Below are 19407 nucleotides of genomic sequence, written 5' to 3'. Positions count from 1 at the left end.
CATAAACCATTTTCATGGGAGTACAAACTCATATATCCTTTCTTGAGGACAACTCAAAAAATATATAAAAATCATTTTCCAGCCAAGCCCTTGACTCAGAAATTCCACCTGACTCATAGTCATTCATCCTAGGAAGCTATGTAAAGATATATACAATGAATTAAATATGCTGACTGCATTATCATAATGGGGAGAAAAACACACAAATAATCTAGACGATTATTAATCAGTGAGAAAGGATTCTATAATCTAAAATCTGTTCATGATTCCTAGGCTAGAAGCAAGCTGTTAATACTGTTTATCTCTAAATTTTCCATAATACAGACGCACTCTTATAATAAAAACACTTCATTCATTTAATATATTTTTTCAAACATAAATATACAACTGAAAAATTGTTCTTGATTTCAAAAAACTAGAAATTGTAGACAATATAATGGTCTAAGCAAGAAAGACCTAAACTCCAAACAAGGAACCTATATGCAAAGAAAACGTTTGCCCACAGTTTAAAAGACTGCCAAAGGAAAGTATATGTTTTAAAGTTAAATTAAGATAAATAATTTTTTCTTATGATTACCACTTTAATCTATCAACTATTTTCAACTACATTGGGAAGGAGCTGAGTGAGCATGCAGACAATCTTTTCCACTACCAGATGGAGCATATACAACAAAATTTACACATCTCAGAACTCTGGGATAAAGTACTAAGTTTAAGTTGATGCTGTGGGAAGTAAAATATATGTTTTTTTTTTAAGGCATTGTGAGAGGGATCAGGGAAACTGAAAGCCAAAAACAGTACCTGTATTTCATCTAACCAAGTTTTAGATTATAATTTTTAAAACCTATACTGAATCATATTGTTTATACTCATATATTTAATATATCATGATATCTTAACTTGTACAATATATTGCAGTAGAAGGTACACTTGATTCAGGAGTTAGAAGCCAGAATCTAGGCTTCGCCAGTAACTAGTTAGTAACCTTAGGTGAGACACTAACATAACAAAGATCGGCATTTTTGAGCAAGATCAGCATTTCCCAAAACATATTCTGCTCAATTCTAATGTAACATGCTGACAGAAGAACTGATTCTGTGGTCAAATAAATTTGAAAAATACTTCATACTATAGCCTCATCCTCATGCTAAAATAAATAATCCATATTAGCACATTAAAAGTGTTGATGAACACCAAAAGCACAAGCACCAAAAGCAAAAATAAATATGTGAGACTACATCAAACTAAAAAACTTCCACATTTTGTCTTCATCAACAAAATAAAAAGACAACCTATGGCAAAATACTTACAAATCATATACCTGATAAGGGCTTAATATCCAAAATACATAAAGAATTCACACAACTCAATAGCAAACAATCCAGTTAAAACATGGGCAAAGGAACTGAATAGACAGTTTTCTAAAGGGAAAACAGTATGGAGGTTCTTCAAAAAACTAAAGTAGTACTACCATATGATCCAGCAATTCCACTTCTGGGATTTTATCCAAAGAATATGAAAACACTAATTCGAAAATATATATGCACTCTGATGTTCATTGCAGCATTATTCACAACAACCAAAATATGGAAACAACCGTCCATCAGTGGATGAAGGGATAAAGAGGTGGTACATATACAATGGAATATTATTCGACCATGAGAAAGAAGGACATCCTGCCATTTGTGACAACATGGATGGACCTTGAGGGCACTGTGCTAAGTGAAATAAGTCAGACAGAGGAAGACAAATACTGTATAATATCACCTATATGTGGAATCTAAAAAATCCAAACTCGTAAAAGGACAGAGTAGAAAAGTAGTTGTCAGGGGTAGAGGAAATAGGAAGATACTGGTAAAAGATTACCAACTTTCAGCTATAAGATAAATAAGGTCCAAGGATCTAATGTATAACATGGTTACTGTAGTTGATAACACCGTATCATATAATTGAAATTTGCTAGGAGAGTAGAACTTAAATGTTCTCACCAATATATATATATAGTGATGGATGTGTTAGTTAATGGACTAGATGGAAGGAATTCTTTCACAATATATATGTATATCAAATCATCACGATGTACACTTTAATTACCTTACAATTTTATTTGTCAATTATCCCTTAATACAGCTGTAAAAAATTAAAAGAAAAAAAAATAAAAGTGTTGATGAATCCTGCAAGAAAGAAACCTGTTTCACTCTAAAGGCTTTTCCCAAGTTTATGGAACCATGGAGCTCTTTTATCCTCAGAATACTTATGAAACAGCCTATTGCACTGAATCAGTATTTCACAAGAAAAGACAGGCTTTGGGAAGTGTTGATAAAATGATGTCTAATGTTCCTGCCAAAGACTTTCAGAACACTTCCAATCTGCAAGAGAATTATACTAGGTAAATGATTTAAAAAGAATCTATTCCTAGCACTCTCACATTGGAAATATAAAGTGGCACTAGCTTTTCTGAAGAGCTATTTGGCAAAATGTATCCAAATTTTAAGCACAGCATACTCAGTGTCCCATTATCTCCCTTCTAGGATTTTCTCTTAAAGGAAAGAACCAGATCAAATGCATAAAGATGCATTTGTAAGGATATTCAATGCAGCAGTGTTTATAATAGGAAAAAAAAAAAAAAGAACCTAAATGTCTAGCAATGGGGAATTGGCTAAATAAATTACAATATATTCAAATAGCAGAACACTAGGTAGTCACTACAAAGGGTTATCCATATTTACTAACACAGAAAGGCATCTGTAACCCACTAACATAAAAAAGAATCGCATAAAATGTGATCTTGTACATGTAACGTTTTCTATTTACATATGCCTACTGATTGTCTAGAAGGATTCTTACTAAAAATGTTAACATTTCACATCCATTAGAATGTCTGTTCTTCAAAAAAAACAAAAACCCAGAAAACAACAAGGGTCATTTTAGTACGTATGTGGAGCAACTGGAACCCTTGTGCACTACTGGTGAGAATGTAAAAGGTTGTAGCTGCTATGGAAAACTGTATGGCAGTTCCTCAAAAAAATAAATATAGAAATGCCTTTTGATCCAGCAAGTCTACAACTGGGTATATACACAAAAGAACTGAAAGTGGGGATTCGAACAGTATTTGCACACCAGTGTTCATGTCCACATTATTCCCAATAGCCGAAAGGTTGAAACAATCAAGATATCCATCAACTGATGAAAGAATACACAAAACGTGGTATATACATATAATGGAATATTATTCAGGAAGGACATTCTGACACATGCTACAACATGGATGAAATTTGAAGACATTATGTGAAATGAAATAAGCCAGACACACAAAGACAAATATTGCATGATGCCACTTATATGAAGCACCTAGAGTAGTCAATTTCATAGAGACAGAAAGAACAGTGGTTAACAGGGGCTCAGGGAAGGCAGGAAAGGGAAATTGCTGCTTAATGGGTTCAGAGTTTCAGCAATGGGATGATGAAAAAGTTCTGGAATGAGGTAATGACGATGGTTGTACAACACTGTGAATGTGCTTAACAGCACTGTATTGTACACTTGAAAATGGTTAAAATGATGAAGTTTACATTATGTATATTTTACCACAATAAACTAAAATAAAACCTAAAAAAATGTTAACATTGGTTATCTCTAGGTAGAGGGAATACAGGTGATTTTTAATTTTTAAATATTTTCTATATTTACAGATTTCTCCTCCCCCCCCCTTTTTTTTTAACTCAATGAGCAATTTTTTACTATCAGAAAAAATAGTTTTGGAGGCAAAATCATTCCCTAGGGACCATCCGGTGAGCTTAAGAAGCCTTTGCCTAATTACTGTTATCTTCTCACCTCTAGGCTTACAGAGCAAATGAGATGTACACATTATACATGTAAGCTTCGAAATTACCATATAAAGCATCTATTATCATCTTCATTTTATAGATAAGGAAACTTGAGTATTATATTTATTCAATAACACTCAGAAATGTACATGATATAAAGTTTTTTAAAAAGCACTTGCAGGGCTTCCCTGGTGGCGCAGTGGTTGAGAGTCCGCCTGCCGATGCAGGGGACACGGGTTCATGCCCTGGTCTGGGAAGATCCCACATGCCGTGGAGTGGCTGGGCCCGTGAGCCATGGCCACTGAGCCTGCGCGTCCGGAACCTGTGCTCCACAGCAGGAGAGGCCACGACAGTGAGAGGCCCGCGTACCGCAAAAAAAAAAAAAGGACTTGCAAGACAATATGATTTCACTTCTGTTTTTTAAATAAAAATGTATGTGGGAGTGTGCCTGATTTTATGTATATACTGGAAAAATAGGCATCAAAAACATTAATAGTAGTTACCTCTGAGCAGAAGAATCAATAGGGATTTATGTTTCTTGCATGATTTATCTACAATCCTTAATTTTTTATCATTGTTAATGTATTCCTTTTGTACTAAGCGTAAGATTTATAATGTCATGTATCAAAAGGTATTGTTGTAATGATAAATATGAAAGCCAATTACATTATCATAAAGAATTCATCTAACTTATGAAATGAAATCATAACTTTAGATCACTATCACAAAGTCACTGGTAAGAGAAAAAAATTACCATGTAGAATTCCACTTACATTCTATCTTTTCCTTTTTTCCTTTCTTTCCTTTAGAAGAAGAAGATGAACGAGATGACGCAGCAGACTGGGCCCCTGATGAGTGCTGGGAGGTAACATCCACAGAGGAAAGATCATAGGCAGACTTTCTGCTAGAATGATCCTCCTGAACGCCTAAACTATTACTACCAATACTGTCAAAGAATAAGTAATAGTGGTTAAAGCAAGAAATAAAAAGCGTCAAATCACAGCTCAAACTATAGATATTTTAAAATCTATTTAGTCACAAGGAGAATATAACTATAATCAAACACGCTTTCCACTTTTCTTGGTTTCTTACTACCAGAAACCTGGATTATTCCCTATGGCTCAATTTATTACTGAGAAAAGTCTCAGGCAGTTTTTTACTGAAGTGAAACCAATAAAAATGGGTAATTCAGACACATAAGAGAAAAAAATATAATGTTGGATACTGAAAAATGTGGCCTCAATTTCTATTCAAATTTATAATTTATTAACTTCCTTCTGATAATCTTATAGGGAACAATAATTTAATATGCTCTACTTCAACTGAGAAAAAAAATGCAATAAATCATATTGACTGGTGATATTAAATGTCAATACAATTAAATCCTTGCAAGTCTTGATTTAAAAATTAGTCTTTTCTTTAAAGTTCAAAATTTAAAATTATACTTCTGCTATAATCTTAATAATATTTATTTTCATTAATCCAGCTAGATATAACTAATTTTTAAAAGATCATCCAATAATTTTATGTGCATTACAATTTGTAATTTGTGAAGAAAGTTACACTGCATGTGAGTAATTACAGATTATTTTGTATGGTAACAAAATTTAGGGAGGAAATTCTCTCTGGCAAAATCTGATTCACTTACTATATGACACTGTACAAGTAACAACCTTAGTGCTTCAGTTTCCTCTCTCAAGTAGGAATAATAACAAAAATACTTGTATCAGGCTATTGTAAGAATGAGTTAATACAGGTAAAGCCCACTCAGTCCTCTCAGTGCCTTGTACATTAAGTGCTCAATAAATATTAATGTTATAATGTTGCTATTTTTCAAAGATTTGCAAAATTTTAGATGTTATCCCAATTATAAAAAAATTTACTGATTACTTAGGATCATGAAGTCAAGGGTCTATCTAGTCATCTTCAATTCTATCACAGAAAACCATTTCTTAATCATCTCATATTAATATACCATGGGATAGTTTTCCCAATACTAACCTCTACTGGGGATTCACAGATTGCTTTAACAACCTGTATTTTGCTTATTATGTGCCAGGCCCTGTTCTACATACTTTGTATTTCACTGAATATTCATAACACTTTAACAGAGAAGAAAACTGAGGCACAGGGAAATTAAGCAATATGCCCAAAGACAAACAACTAATAATTAGGAGAGCCAGTATTTAAACCCACACAGTCTGGATCCAGAGCCCACGCTCTTAATAACCACTATGCTATCTTTAAACAAGGAAAATTTGACAAATATTCAGACCATAGTTCTCATTTGTACATTTTTCTCACTCTTCAGATTTTGCTCCATATTGTCAACATATTCTTCTTACTTGGGTTCAAGAGCTGACTTTTTTTCTGTCAAAGTCCCACTCCCTGCAGAGGAGACAAAATCATCTTCATATGAAATGCTGCTTAGAGGGGTTGTGATGGCATTCAAAGACCGTGATGCTGATGTTCCTCTTTCCAACCTGTCTTCAAATCCTGTCAAAAGTAATAATTAAAATGTGTTTTAAAACAAAAATTTAAAAAACTATAAGCAACGCATTCCATAACCTGGAGATTAACAACACGGATTTAGGGTCATTTTGGTTTGCTTTCATTAGGGCTTCTTTTCAAGTTATCTTTATACCTAACAATACATTTTTAACTTCTTATTAGGGAAATTTTCAAACATACATGACAGTAGAGAGAATCATATAATGAAACCAGTGCATCCATCACCCACCTTTAACAATTATCAATACATGACCAATCTAGTTTCAATTAAACTTCCTATTCCCTCCATCTGTAACTCTCCCCAAATATTACTTTGAAACAAATCCCAGATAACAGATCATTTCAACTCTAAACATTTCAGTATAATATCTTAATGAAAATCTAACAGAAGGATTTAAGGACAAATCCAACTTTCTTGTGAAAAAAAATGGAGGGTGTTGATTTAAAAGCACTTTGCTATAACCAAAAGAACTTTAATATCCAAAGAACCTTAAAACTATCACCTATAGAAATAAGTGTTAAACAAAAGAGATCAAAAGCACATACAGGTCTGCACAAGATCATACCAAAGTGGCTAAATATAAATTCTAGGAAAATGCAATGGGATACCCAATTAAGCATAAGCTGAACAGATGAAATCAATTCATTTGTCAGATATGTTGATGGAAATGAAAAACCACAGTATCCATGGCTGACTTAGGGCTCAGCCTCACTCTCCAACCTGGGAATTCTAAGGTTATACTAGCATAAGATGTGTAGAATCCACCTACAGTAGAAGAACAGAGAAAGGGACTTGAAGGAATTGAGGCCACCACAGAAAAGGAAAAGTTGTGTTGCAGGATTTCAGGGATAAGAAGGGAACTTTAAAAGTTATTGTTTCAGGATCCAAATATATAGCTACATTACTCTCAAAGTCTGTTTTTAAAATTAGTTTTGACAAACAGTAATAGATCTGTTTCCACATTAGAAATGTTACTGCAGTTGCCCCTCTCAATCCTTGACCACTATATTCCCAGTGATTCACACACAAATCACTGTTTTAAGAAATATACTTATTTTCTATCTAAATATATAACTCTGGTCACAGTAAACCTAGTATACACTTGATACATACCAATCCTGAACATCACCTAAGAATTTCTCTAAATTAGACTAAAATTTCTATAACCACCAACCATTGTTTTATGACAATAACAGCTAAAAACTAAAATTTTAAAGATTAAATTAGAATACTCTAGTTGAAGCTTGCAGATAACTCAGATTAATTTGGACAATAATAAATCTCTACTATCCTTGTAATGAATGATGAAAATTTACAGTTAAATATTATCTTGTGCAGAATTGTGAAATAATTTATCTTAAGATAACATACAAATATTACAAAGGTTACTTATTTTTCTCACCTTTTCCATATAATTTATATGATTTTGTAAAAATATTAATGACACTATGTGGACTTCCCTTCGCCAATTCTTCCCATGGTCCTTTGCTTTGTGTACCACCTATGGGCCCAAAGAGTGGCAAAAATTTTTCAGCTTCCTTCTGAAACTCTTTGATGGGTTCATAAGCATTTCTTTCTCCAGCACAAAATTCCTTTTCTTTTAAGATTTCTGCTAACTTCAAAGGGGACCGTGCATCTTGACCTCCCTCTTCTTCAGAGAGACTACCCTCACTAAGAAGAGGCCCTTCACTCACTGAATCTGTGCTGGAACCAAGAGACATTTTGGCTTTGTCTTGAGAACAAGCTTGCACATCAGAGCTAGAAAAGTCAGTCTGCCTCTTACACAACTGTGCCAGCAGCCCTTCTGGTTTGGGACCAGGGGATCTCATTCTGAAGCTTGATACGGCACTATGAGGTCTTATCATCTCAGGAAGCTTTTTAAATTCACTAAGGTTGCCTACACCAGGAAGATCATCATCAAAAGTTGCATGAGACACACAGGTTCCCAGCATCTTTTGAATTCGAGCAGAGAAAACATCTTCTGCATCCTCTTTCACAAGTGGACTTATAGCCTTGGTCCAATGTCCATCTTCTTGGGGTGTTCGCTGCACATCATACTCAGTGTTCCATACTGACCCATAGTTAATGTTAGCCCCAGCTAATTTCTTAGCTTCACTTTCAATCCTGCTGGACAAAGAAGCAGCTGTTGCTTTCAAGGCTTCAATACGATCCAGTTTACTCTTATATTGGCTAGCACTAGGTTTTAACAAGGCATCTGGATGAGCAGCTGGTGAGGTCAGATATGGTTGAGGTGTAAAAGTTAATGGCCCTGAAGCCATATTATGATTCTTCCTAGTTGGTAAAATGGATTCGAAATCCTTATGCAAAATTCCTACATGCTCTAGACTCAAGAGATGGGAAAATAAATTTCCAGCTGTTCCAACAAGAGGCTGTGGTTGAGAATGGTGGACTCGTGGACTCAGTCTGTCAGGCTGCATCCATGTAGGATCCATCAAATCCCTTCTGGAAATGAAAGTTACAATATGTTAGTTAACACAGGACCTCATAATTAAGCCATCTTTTTTTTAAGTTTTGTTTTTTCTGATTATAAGAGTAATGCATAGCCACTGCACACACACACAAAAAAAAAGACAGACAAAGGATAAAAAAGATAAAGATCACTCATAGCTAACCAATGAGAAAGAGGCACTATCACTATTTCATTATATCTTTCTAGGACTTCCCTGGTGGCACAGTGGTTAAGGTCTGCCTGCCAATGCAGGGGACATGGGTTTGAGCCCTGGTCCAGGACGATTCCACATGCTGCAGAGCAACTAAGCCCGTGTGCCACAACTACTGAGCCTGAGTGCCACAACTACTGAAGCCCACGCGCCTAGAGCCCGTGCTCTGCAATGAGAAGCCACTGCAATGAGAAGTCCATGCACTGCAATGAAGAGCAGCCCCTGCTCGACACAACTAGAGAAAAGCCTGCACGCAGCAATGAAGACCCAATGCAGCCATAAATAAATAATTTTTAAAAAAATAATTATATCTTTCTAAACATTTTTCTACATGTATGTTGTGTTTCATGTTATTTTCACGAAAATGAAATCTTATCATACATACTGTTTTGTAAACAGCTTTCTTCAACTAAGACACATTTTTTAAACTATTGAGGAGAAGGCATTATAACCCTTAAAACTCCGTGGACAAAACTTTTTACAATATTGGCTCTACCTTTCTCTGTAAAAATAATGTTACATAAAAGAGAAATGCTTAAGATTGTAGGCATGATATTACTCTAACCAACACATATTTAATAAACACCAAACAGTTATGTTTAACATTGTACATACTAAAGAAATGAGATTATTACAATCTAGTTCTAAGAAAAATTGATAGGGCATCCTTAAAGGCTAGAAACAGAATAAAGATGCCCTAGATGACATTATATAATTCACTTATATTTCCAGATTATAGACAACCTCCCTGTATACTAAGGAATACTATACAAAGGTTAAAGACTGGTGTTAATTATTAAGAAGATCCTTAGAAAAAATAACATGAGGTTTTGTCCTTGGTCTTGTCCATTATTTTTGGATGATGACATGAAGACATGCTTATCAAATTTGTAGATGACAGAAAGTTAGGAGGCATGGCTAACCCAACAAATTATTGAATTATGATTCAAAGTTATTTAGACAGGCTGCAACCTTAGACCAAACTAGTATGAATTAATATGAAGTCCTACCAATTAAGTTCAAAAAAATCATCTGGAGGAGGGTAACCAGGGTGGTGAGGGAAATGAAAGGCATGTAATACAAGGTTTGGTTGAAGGTTATGTGGTAGCAGTCTTGTATATTGAATGACTGCTATGAAAGCAGAATAAAGGAAGACTAGTGAATAGATTCTATATCACAGAATATAGACTATTACAAATGCAAGGTGTGAGGTTATTAGTGCCCAAATTAAGCTGGTAGAAACAGAAATACAAAGGAAGTTATAAATAAAAAGGTACTGCTGAATAAAAACCCAAGATCTTTAAATTCAAGTATTTAGAATGACAATTTTGTGACAGGCTCTATGTTGATGGTAAAGGAATAGCAGTACACAAAAATGGAAAGATTTAATCCAGTTATGACCTAATCCTTACTCTTCAGTTTCAGAAGATCTAGCAGGGATGAGAGACTAATAAACAGCTAAACACGATGTCGTTAAGTACTAATATAAAGATATATAAAGTTGAATAGGGTATAGATAGGGAACAATGAACTCTGATAGCCAAGGAAATTGATTTTTGAGCTAGATCTTCAAGGTCTTCAAGGTCAGGTAGGTAATTTGGAGCTTTCCAGGTAGCTAATGCAGAATGATGGAACATGAAGGGCAAGGAAAAGAAATGCTGTGCTTTTAAGCATAAACTAACTGAGAGAACTCAAAGAACTACAAGGATTACATAAAATGATACAAGCAAAGTACTTAGATCAGAGACTGAAACGTAACAAACAATAAATGTTAGCTATTTTTATCAATATTATTATTCTCTTGGGAGGTGAAGGGGGCAGCAAGGGGGCGAGAGGATCATATGTATTAACCCAAAACTGGTTAAGTGACTTGATTTTTATTCCCAAAACGGTTATTTCAAAGTATAACTTATAACCATGTAATCTGAAAATCATCTTAACTTTCATGGACAAATAGGTTTTTTGTTATTTTTTTCTTTTTACTTTACTGTACACTTTACAGCAAAAAAAAATTTTTTTTCTTAATTTAAGGTAAAATAGCCCTCATTCACCAATCTGAATTCAAATCAAATCCCTTTTTAGTCCTTGTCCGTGTGTTCATATGCATATCCAAATATAGTCTTTGAGAGGTAAGATATGTTGATATAAGAGTCATATGAAGAAATTTTGAATAGTTATGGATACAGAAATGCCTTTTGAAAAATATTCAACACAAATACTTAAAACTATTAATTTCACTGTAATTCATTTATCTGACAAACATTTATCTGTGTTTACATCAGAGAAGGCAAGAATGCTTCCAACTGCAGGTGATCCCCAGGAGAACTGATATTTACACCAGATATTAAAGAACAGGCAAGAGTTGAACAAAAGAATAGAGCATGCAGTAAGTATAGATGTATACCATGCTTAAATATCCATCAGAAGATATTAACCAATTTCTAAATAAACCTCTTCTTCACAAGAAGGTCAATCAATAAAATTCACTGAGCATAGACCACTATACTAATATCGTGGAAAGAAAGAACCTTAATCATCTTTCATTCTCCCCTTTTTACCTTGCAAGAGGCTGTGGAGGTTCTGACAGAGACATGTCACTACTGGAAGATGCACTTGGGGGACGTTCCTGCACTTTGTTCTCTTTGTCAGATTCTCCAGATGGCTGATACCCTGGTCTGGTCTAAGAAAAAAGGACATCAAAGTTATCTGACTCCCATCATAAAGATATATTCAAGGAGCACATAAAATAAATATTAAGTTGCTTCAACTTTACAAAGATCACGAAATGCAGGAGCTTTTTTCTCTCAAATAAAACCAATTCAAATTTAGTTTGTCTTAAAAGCAGCCATTACAGTTAACAGCAAAATTACACCTGAAATCCAACAAAGGCACCTAACACTGCATAATTCGGAGGAAATAATACTCTTTCTAAACCTCAGTTTTTTCACCTAATAAGTGGAAATACTAGTAGTACCTACCCTTCTCAGGGCTGTGAGAATTTACTGAAACTTAAGCCTGTAAAACATTTAAAACAGTATGTGGTATATGGTACAGACTCAAATGTTATTCTTACCCTTAAAAACAACAGCAAAAGTCATAAAATTAGCACACTAAAGTAGGATATTCTCTAATTTCAACACAGATAACAAACTAGGCTTTTCATTATTAATACAGTCTAACTTTGCTCAGTAATACAGTAAAAACTAGGCAAGGATATAACTAACAGCAGTGATGAGACAGATCAGTAACAATCACTCTAGGAAACTAACTGAGCACTTATTTTCAATCGTATTTATCTAGAATAAACTTCAGGAAAGGCCATCATTATTATAAATACTGTCTGAGCATATGTCTGAATATTAGGAATGGTGAGTAATTTTTTAAAAGTATAGCAAGTAAGTTTTTCCTAACCATGAATTACTTCCCTTTGTATCTCTGTCACTACTATTACCTGTGTTTCCTGCATATGTTGATGAGTTGGCTCTTCAAGCAATGACTTTTCTAGAAGCAATTTGGAGTAAGTTTCCTGCAGTCGCCTATTTGCTGATGGCTCAGAAGGAGGCACATTTTTCACTTTAGTAAAGGCTTCTTTTTGTTTCCGGTAGAGCTCCTGTAATCGTTTGTTCTTCTGTTCCGTGGCCTCCTTTTGAGCCTTCTTCTCCTCATTTTGCTTCCTCTTCCTTTCCTCCTGCTGTCTAACAATGTACTGTCGTACCTCATCTGTATCATAGTGACGCTTTTTGGAAATAACAGGGGGATCTTCATTAGCTGTTATTTTGTCAGGTTTTCTTTTTATTGGGCTATGACTCCTAGGAGCTTGTATTGATGGTGATGGCTTCTGATTCTGTAACTCTCCTGTCTCTTGCCTTGCAGCCTGAGCTGCTGAATCCAGCTGTAGGTCATCAAGAATTCCACGAATTTCAACAGGTAAAAAGTCCTTATTTAAGGCAGCATTTTCCTCCTGTTTATTATCTGGAAGAGATGGAACTAATTTCTTTACATTATTTTCTGACCGAACTCTACTTCTTGAACGTTCTGAGTTTCGTGGAAGATGTCTATGTGAAACATCCAATCTGGGATCCGATTCTGCTCTTCCAATATGACCCCCTACAAAGTATGAACTGTTACTGATGTATTAAAATTCTATATTCATTCCTAAGATTTATCACACTAAGGAGAAAATTAAGAATTTCGCTTTATCTTAAACTCAAATTCAAATATCCTATAAAGTCTCCTAAGGAATATTTTAGAAGGAAAAAAAAACAGTAAGAGAAGAATTTCAATACTCTTAGAAACTATACTTCCTCAGCATTTTTAAAAAGTGCATCTTTTAATATTTCTGAAATAAGGACATATCTTGCTGTTGATATGAATATTTATTAATATGAACAGAGAATTACTATTTCTCTCCCATATGCATATTTAATGTTACTATTTCTCTCCCTCACCAAACCCTCAAATAGTTGTTAAGAAACTGACAATGTGGGCTTCCCTGGTGGCGCAGTGGTTGAGAGTCCGCCTGCAGTTGCAGAAGACGCGGGTTCATGCCCCAGTCTGGGAAGATCCCACATGCCGCGGAGCGGCTAGGCCCGTGAGCCATGGCCGCTGAGCCTGAGCTTCCGGAGCCTGGGCTCCTCAATGGGAGAGGCCACAACAGTGAGAGGCCCACATACCGCAAAAAAAAAAAAAAAAAACCTGACAATGTTACAGGCTGCCACAACTCTCCAATGAATAACAGAAAAAATTAAATATATAGAAAAACAATCATTTTATCATCTAAATGTGTGTTGATGTGGCTTAAATTTAGGCTAAGGACGGTGTGAGTTTATTTATAAGCTAGATGAAAGCGAACAGGAACAAACACAAAATATATATTGACTTCTATATACCAAATTGCATCTCTTACTGAATCCATTCCAGAAGCTCAAATTCAGGCAAATTTTTGCCATTGAAAAGGAAAGCGGGCTTGTAGGTATTTATATTTCATTTCCCAATATTAGTGTTCATTAGTGGAAAAGTAACTAGTTATTTCAAATGGCACTCAAGACGTTTCAAAAAGAAAACAGCAATGGACTTGAGGGTCAAACTAAAGACCTGTGGATCTAGATCAGATTTTGTCACCCACTGACTGTATACCCTTGAGAAAACTCACTTCTCTCTCAGAGCCTGTTTCCTAATCTGTCAAACAACAACAAAAAAAAATCCAACCTTGTGAATGTCTACCTGTGTTTATGTCTGTGGAGATAAGACAGATTGGACTTGATTCTCTAAAGGTCTAATAAGATTTGATTACATGATGCTTTGTTATTTATTCATAATGACAGCTAAATGTAATTAATATGACACAAACAGAATTCTTAATAAAGATCATCATAACATCTATATATGGAAATTATCCACAGACAAGCCCAATTTCTTCTTTTTTGAGCTACATTCACAATTATAATGCAAAGTCTTAAGAGCATTCTTAAAAGAGTATTTTCACCTCTCAAAGTACTTACACAAGCAACTTTTAATTGCTTTGCTCAACAATTTTAATGGTTGAGTAATTTAATTTACTAATTTAATTACTCACCAGATTTAGTAGTTCTTTCTCTTCCACTTCTGTCACTTGATGCTATTCTTCGCTCTTTTTGCTCTATTCTAGGTGCAGGTCCCAGAATTTTTTTTACTAATTTTTGTCCATCTCGCCAAGAAGATGTACTTATCAGATGACTGCTACCTAAAAAAAAAAAAAAAAAAAAGAAATATATATATTGGATTGAATTTGCAACTTAAATTTTAGCTCTCAGAACATGAATTATGTGAATGTAAACTACACTAATTCTTACATTAAAAAAGTATAATGAAGTATTTTTCATGTGATATTAGTTGTCAGGGGCATAGTTTGAAATGAAGCACTGGGACCATTTATAACTTACAAATACTGATCTTGGATTGTATTTATCCAGTTTTGTGGTGGGCTAATTTCCATGTGTGTACTGTGCCAGTGACCAAGACAGAAAGTCATTAAACTGTATTAAAGCTGTATTAAGTTTATCTATAGTGAAAGTCCTCTTTTTCTACCAATGACTACATGAGACTATTCCAGAAAGCCAGAATTCAGAAATAACCACCCAGCATATTTGGAAGCCAACATTTATAAATAGCTACCCAGTATATTCGTGGTTGCTTGCTCTTGATTCAGAAAATTAAGCTGAAATTGAAGAGAAGCCTGCTCTCTCATTTTGCTTAAGAACATAAAGGTTTTTTTTTGCAAAATGAAACAAAAGTTTATTTTCTGCAATACTTTCTGTAAATTACAAAAGCAAAATGCTAAACTACAGCATGTAACTTTTCAATATTTAACCAGAGCACTTGTAATAAATATGCATCCTGAAACAAGACAAAAGGCTACACTTTGTCAGGCATCCTAGCCTCCGCAGAAATGCGCAGGGGCGTGAGGGGGTGGTTTTGTGTTTTCTTAAGTGCTATGAGGGAAAGTCCTTTCACATAAAGTTTCTGTATAAATAGATTGAGCAATAGATTTAAAACCTTTTAAATGTTTTAGATAGACCGATTAAGGTTAATAAAAAGGTACAAAAACATTTCTAAAGTAAATAGCACACCTTTATAATTCATGTTTTTTAATAATAGATGTTTTCATTAAATGTATACTTCCATTTAAACTTTCAAATGAAACTCTAAATGGTATTTTTTAAAATTATAAATCAATAAAATAGTATCACAGAAAGCTTGGAAAATAGAAGAAGACAGATTAAAAACCACTGCCCTTACTTAAACAAAGTACTAGTATTATTTTGTGTATTTCCTTACAGTAATTTAAAGATCAGTAGTAGGTGATTGTAGCCATTGTATCCATAAAATTTTACCTTTTTCTCTTAGCATCTTATGACAAGAATATTTGTTATTTCTTACAGAAATTATAACTTGAAGTGGCCACACAATACTCCTTCTAACAGAAACATAGTTTAACTATCTACCATTCAATATTTAGGTTACTTCTGATATTATAAAAAATTATACAGTGAACATTTTCATTTATTTTTTTTCTTTCTGTTGGATATATTACTTGGATTATTTGATCAAGGAAAATGAGCACTTTGACATATAATACTATTTTTTCTTTTTTTTAGAGAAACTATATCCATTGATATTTCAACAAGCATGGTATAAGTATGATTTTTATAAGAGTGATTTTTATTGTAAATTTACCAGCTTTGGCTATGAATATAAAAGTATTTTCTTCTAATTTAATTAGGTTTAAAGTGCTACTTCATTATTTTCATTTCCATTACATTTCTTATATTGCTTTGCATTTAAACACTTTTACATATTTATTTCAGTTTTTTTTAATGGTTTCTATTTTGTAAATGGTCTTTCACGTCATTTTTTGTTTTTTATGTTACCATCTGTTTTGAAATAATGGTCTGTTAATTTTTTTACAATCTGAAGCTAATAAATGAAAATTTTTTCTCTTGGTAAACAGCTGTATTTATTGAAATATATTTTTATGAAGTTTTATAATGAGGGCAATTTAAAGTGTTGATGATATTTGCTTTTTGAATGTCATTGTTTTATGCATTAAAAAGTAGTGTGTAGTTTTGTTATATATCTGTAAAATAGAATGTGAAACTCCCTGTAATACCATCCCCTTCAAAGGTAATCACTGTTAACTATTTGTTATAGAGCCAGGTTATAAATCCCAGGCAATCTGGATCAAGTCTGAAATGTTAATCACTATGGAACTAGGGAATTCTCTTTTTCCCCCTTTTTGATTTATTCAGAGTCCAGCCTGATCACTACTAGCATGGACTGCCAGATTTTTCTTGTGCAACATTTATTCTCTTATGAGAATGAGTGAAGGAACTTAGCTACGGTCATAAGCCATCCCTTTGTATATAAAAGTTCACTACATAAAAATCATTACCTTTAATCTGGTTAATTTCTATTAAAAATAATGATAGAAAAAAATTGGAGGGGAGCATTGTTCAGTATCATGGTGAATATATGGTTTGATGAGTATACACATACATGAAGATTTATCAAACTATACATTCTAAATATGTATAACTTACTCTATGTCAATTATACCTCAATCAAACACACATATACAAAATAATGATACATAAAATATACTGAATTTTTGCACGTGTCGAATGAGAACATTTATTTCCGTGTAGATGCCATTTCACTAATATGTAACTTTAGGATGGGCCTGATATTGAGAAAACCAACCTGTTTTGCATTCTGGACTTGATAACTGTGCTACCTTTTGGACTTTTCGTACTGGCTTGACCACTTTCTTCTCTTTACTTTTCTCAGCAGGTTTTTCTTTCATAGAGCTATCACCTGAAAAGCAGAAACATATATAGCAAATATTATAACGATTGCTACCTATCCACTCATCCTCCCCACCAGTATGAAAAATCTGTATAAAGTATATGATTCAGGCAGAGAGAGAGAAATCTTCACTGATGCTATTTCTTTGACCCAAAGGCTACAATGCCAAGTCCTCTTACAGCAAAGTCTAGAGATCACCATTACTCCACTGTTAGGTTCCAATTCTTTGTTATTTTTTTCAAGAAACCCTTGAGAAAGTCACCTCGCTTTCACAAACTAGAAGATGCTGCAACAGTAATGCTTTCCAAGCTAGATCATAGCATTTATAGAATCTCAGAGATGAACACTTTCACAGACTCCTTTTCATTTAAAAATTCCTACTTAACTGAGACATTCATGACCTTCTAAAGTAAAACTTTATAAAATACTCAATATTCCTACATTAGGCCCTTTTATGATTATGCTAGTGAAATATGTCAAGGTTTTTCACACACACATAACTTACTCACTAATTTTTAAATTCCAATCTGGGGAAATAAACTGAACATATAAATTTGAAAATTAATCTCAATCACAGATCTGGATAAATGTACTTTAAAATACATATAGAGCTCTGCATTCTGGGCAAAGAAAAAGTAAATGTGAGTCAAAGGCCCTGAGGCAGGAGCATACTTAGTGTCTAAGAAACAGCAAGGAAGCCAGTGTGAATGAAGTGAACAAAGAGAAGAGCAGTAAGAACTAGGGTCAAGAGACATAACCGAGGGCAAGATCATGTAGGGCTTTATAGCTCATTGTAAGAACTTCAGGTTTTACTCAAAAATAAGATAAGAAATTTTTGAGCAAAGGAGTGATATGACCTAAATTAAATTTTAACAAGGTTACTCTCACAGCTGCGATGAAAACAGACCCATTAGAAGAAGGGCAGAAGCAGGGTAACCAGTTAGAAAGCTACTGCAGTAATCCAACCAAGAGACTGATGGTGGAGGGCTTAGACCTAGGTGGTAGGGGAAAGCGGTTATATTTCAGACAATGTTAGATACAAGGTGTGAGAGAAATAGAGTGATCAAGGATGACTCAAGATTTGGGACCTGAACAATTAGAAAGATAAGATTAACTAAAATGGAGAGACTACCACAGGAATAAGTTTAAGGGGTGTACCATGACCCCATTTAGTTAGTTAGCTAGCTCCATTTTTGGATATATTAAGCTTAAGAAATCTATTATGCATCCAGGGGAAGGTGCAGAGTTAGCAGCTGGATATCAATCTGAGTTCAGAGAAGTCTGGCCAGAGACATAAATTTGGGAATCATCAGCAACAGAGCATATTTAAAGTCCTGAGACTAGATGAGCTTGCCGAGTTTGTATATAGATAAACAAAAAATTTAAAAAACAAAAAAGGAAAAAGAAAGGGGTGGAGGAGTAAAGAAGAGAAAAAAAAAAGAAAAGAAAAATAAAGAAAAGAGAAGCACAGATCCAAGCACTGAGACCAGGACATGCTGATGTTCAGAGATCACAGAGTTGATTAGGAAAAAAACAAGTGAAAAGGAGCAGCTAGACTTAGGAGGAAAACTAAACACTTCTGGTATCCTACACAGATGCCAAGTGAAGAATTTCAAGGAAGAAGTGATCAGTGATGCCCAATGATGCTGAGAGATCAAGTAGGTTGACAAATGTGAATTAAACATTGGATTTAGCAATGTGGAAGAGTGGAAGTCATTGATGACCTTGATAACAGCAGTCCACAGACATGTAGGAGCAAAAACCTAACAGAAAGGTTTCAAGAGTAAAACAGAGGAGAAAAATTGGAGACAATGAAGATAAGGCAACTTTCTGAAGTTCTGTTGTAAGTAAAAGAAGAGAAACAAGGTAGTTGCTAAAACGAGTAGGGCCAAAAGAGGGGTTCTTTTATGATGGCTGAGATAACAGCATGTTATCAAACAGTATGTTGATGGGCATGACCTCATAGAGAGGGAAAACTTGATGGTGCAAAAGAAAGAAAACAAGGCTGAAGTAATGTCCTTCAATACACAAGAGCAAATGGAATATA

The 19407-nt window shown here is 34.2% G+C and overlaps 1 protein-coding gene across 5 annotated transcripts in view; it reads right to left on the bottom strand.

Annotated features, from left to right (window-relative positions):
• CEP350 (centrosomal protein 350) overlaps positions 1–19407 on the bottom strand; it is a 139219-nt gene that overhangs the window by 92645 nt on the left and 27167 nt on the right. For all 5 annotated transcript variants that reach the window (XM_060034913.1, XM_060034929.1, XM_060034944.1 and 2 more), the window contains 7 exons: positions 17256–17369; positions 14593–14739; positions 12469–13124; positions 11576–11697; positions 7739–8799; positions 6170–6320; positions 4598–4770 (listed from right to left, as the gene is read on the bottom strand). In XM_060034913.1, the coding sequence (XP_059890896.1) occupies positions 4598–4770; positions 6170–6320; positions 7739–8799; positions 11576–11697; positions 12469–13124; positions 14593–14739; positions 17256–17369 (2424 nt within the window). The remainder of the gene's footprint in view (positions 1–4597; positions 4771–6169; positions 6321–7738; positions 8800–11575; positions 11698–12468; positions 13125–14592; positions 14740–17255; positions 17370–19407) is intronic.

The sequence above is a fragment of the Delphinus delphis genome, chromosome 1 (genome assembly GCF_949987515.2).
Source record: "Delphinus delphis chromosome 1, mDelDel1.2, whole genome shotgun sequence".
Classification (NCBI taxonomy): Eukaryota; Metazoa; Chordata; class Mammalia; order Artiodactyla; family Delphinidae; genus Delphinus; species Delphinus delphis.
This window is presented reverse-complemented; position numbering and strand designations above follow the sequence as displayed.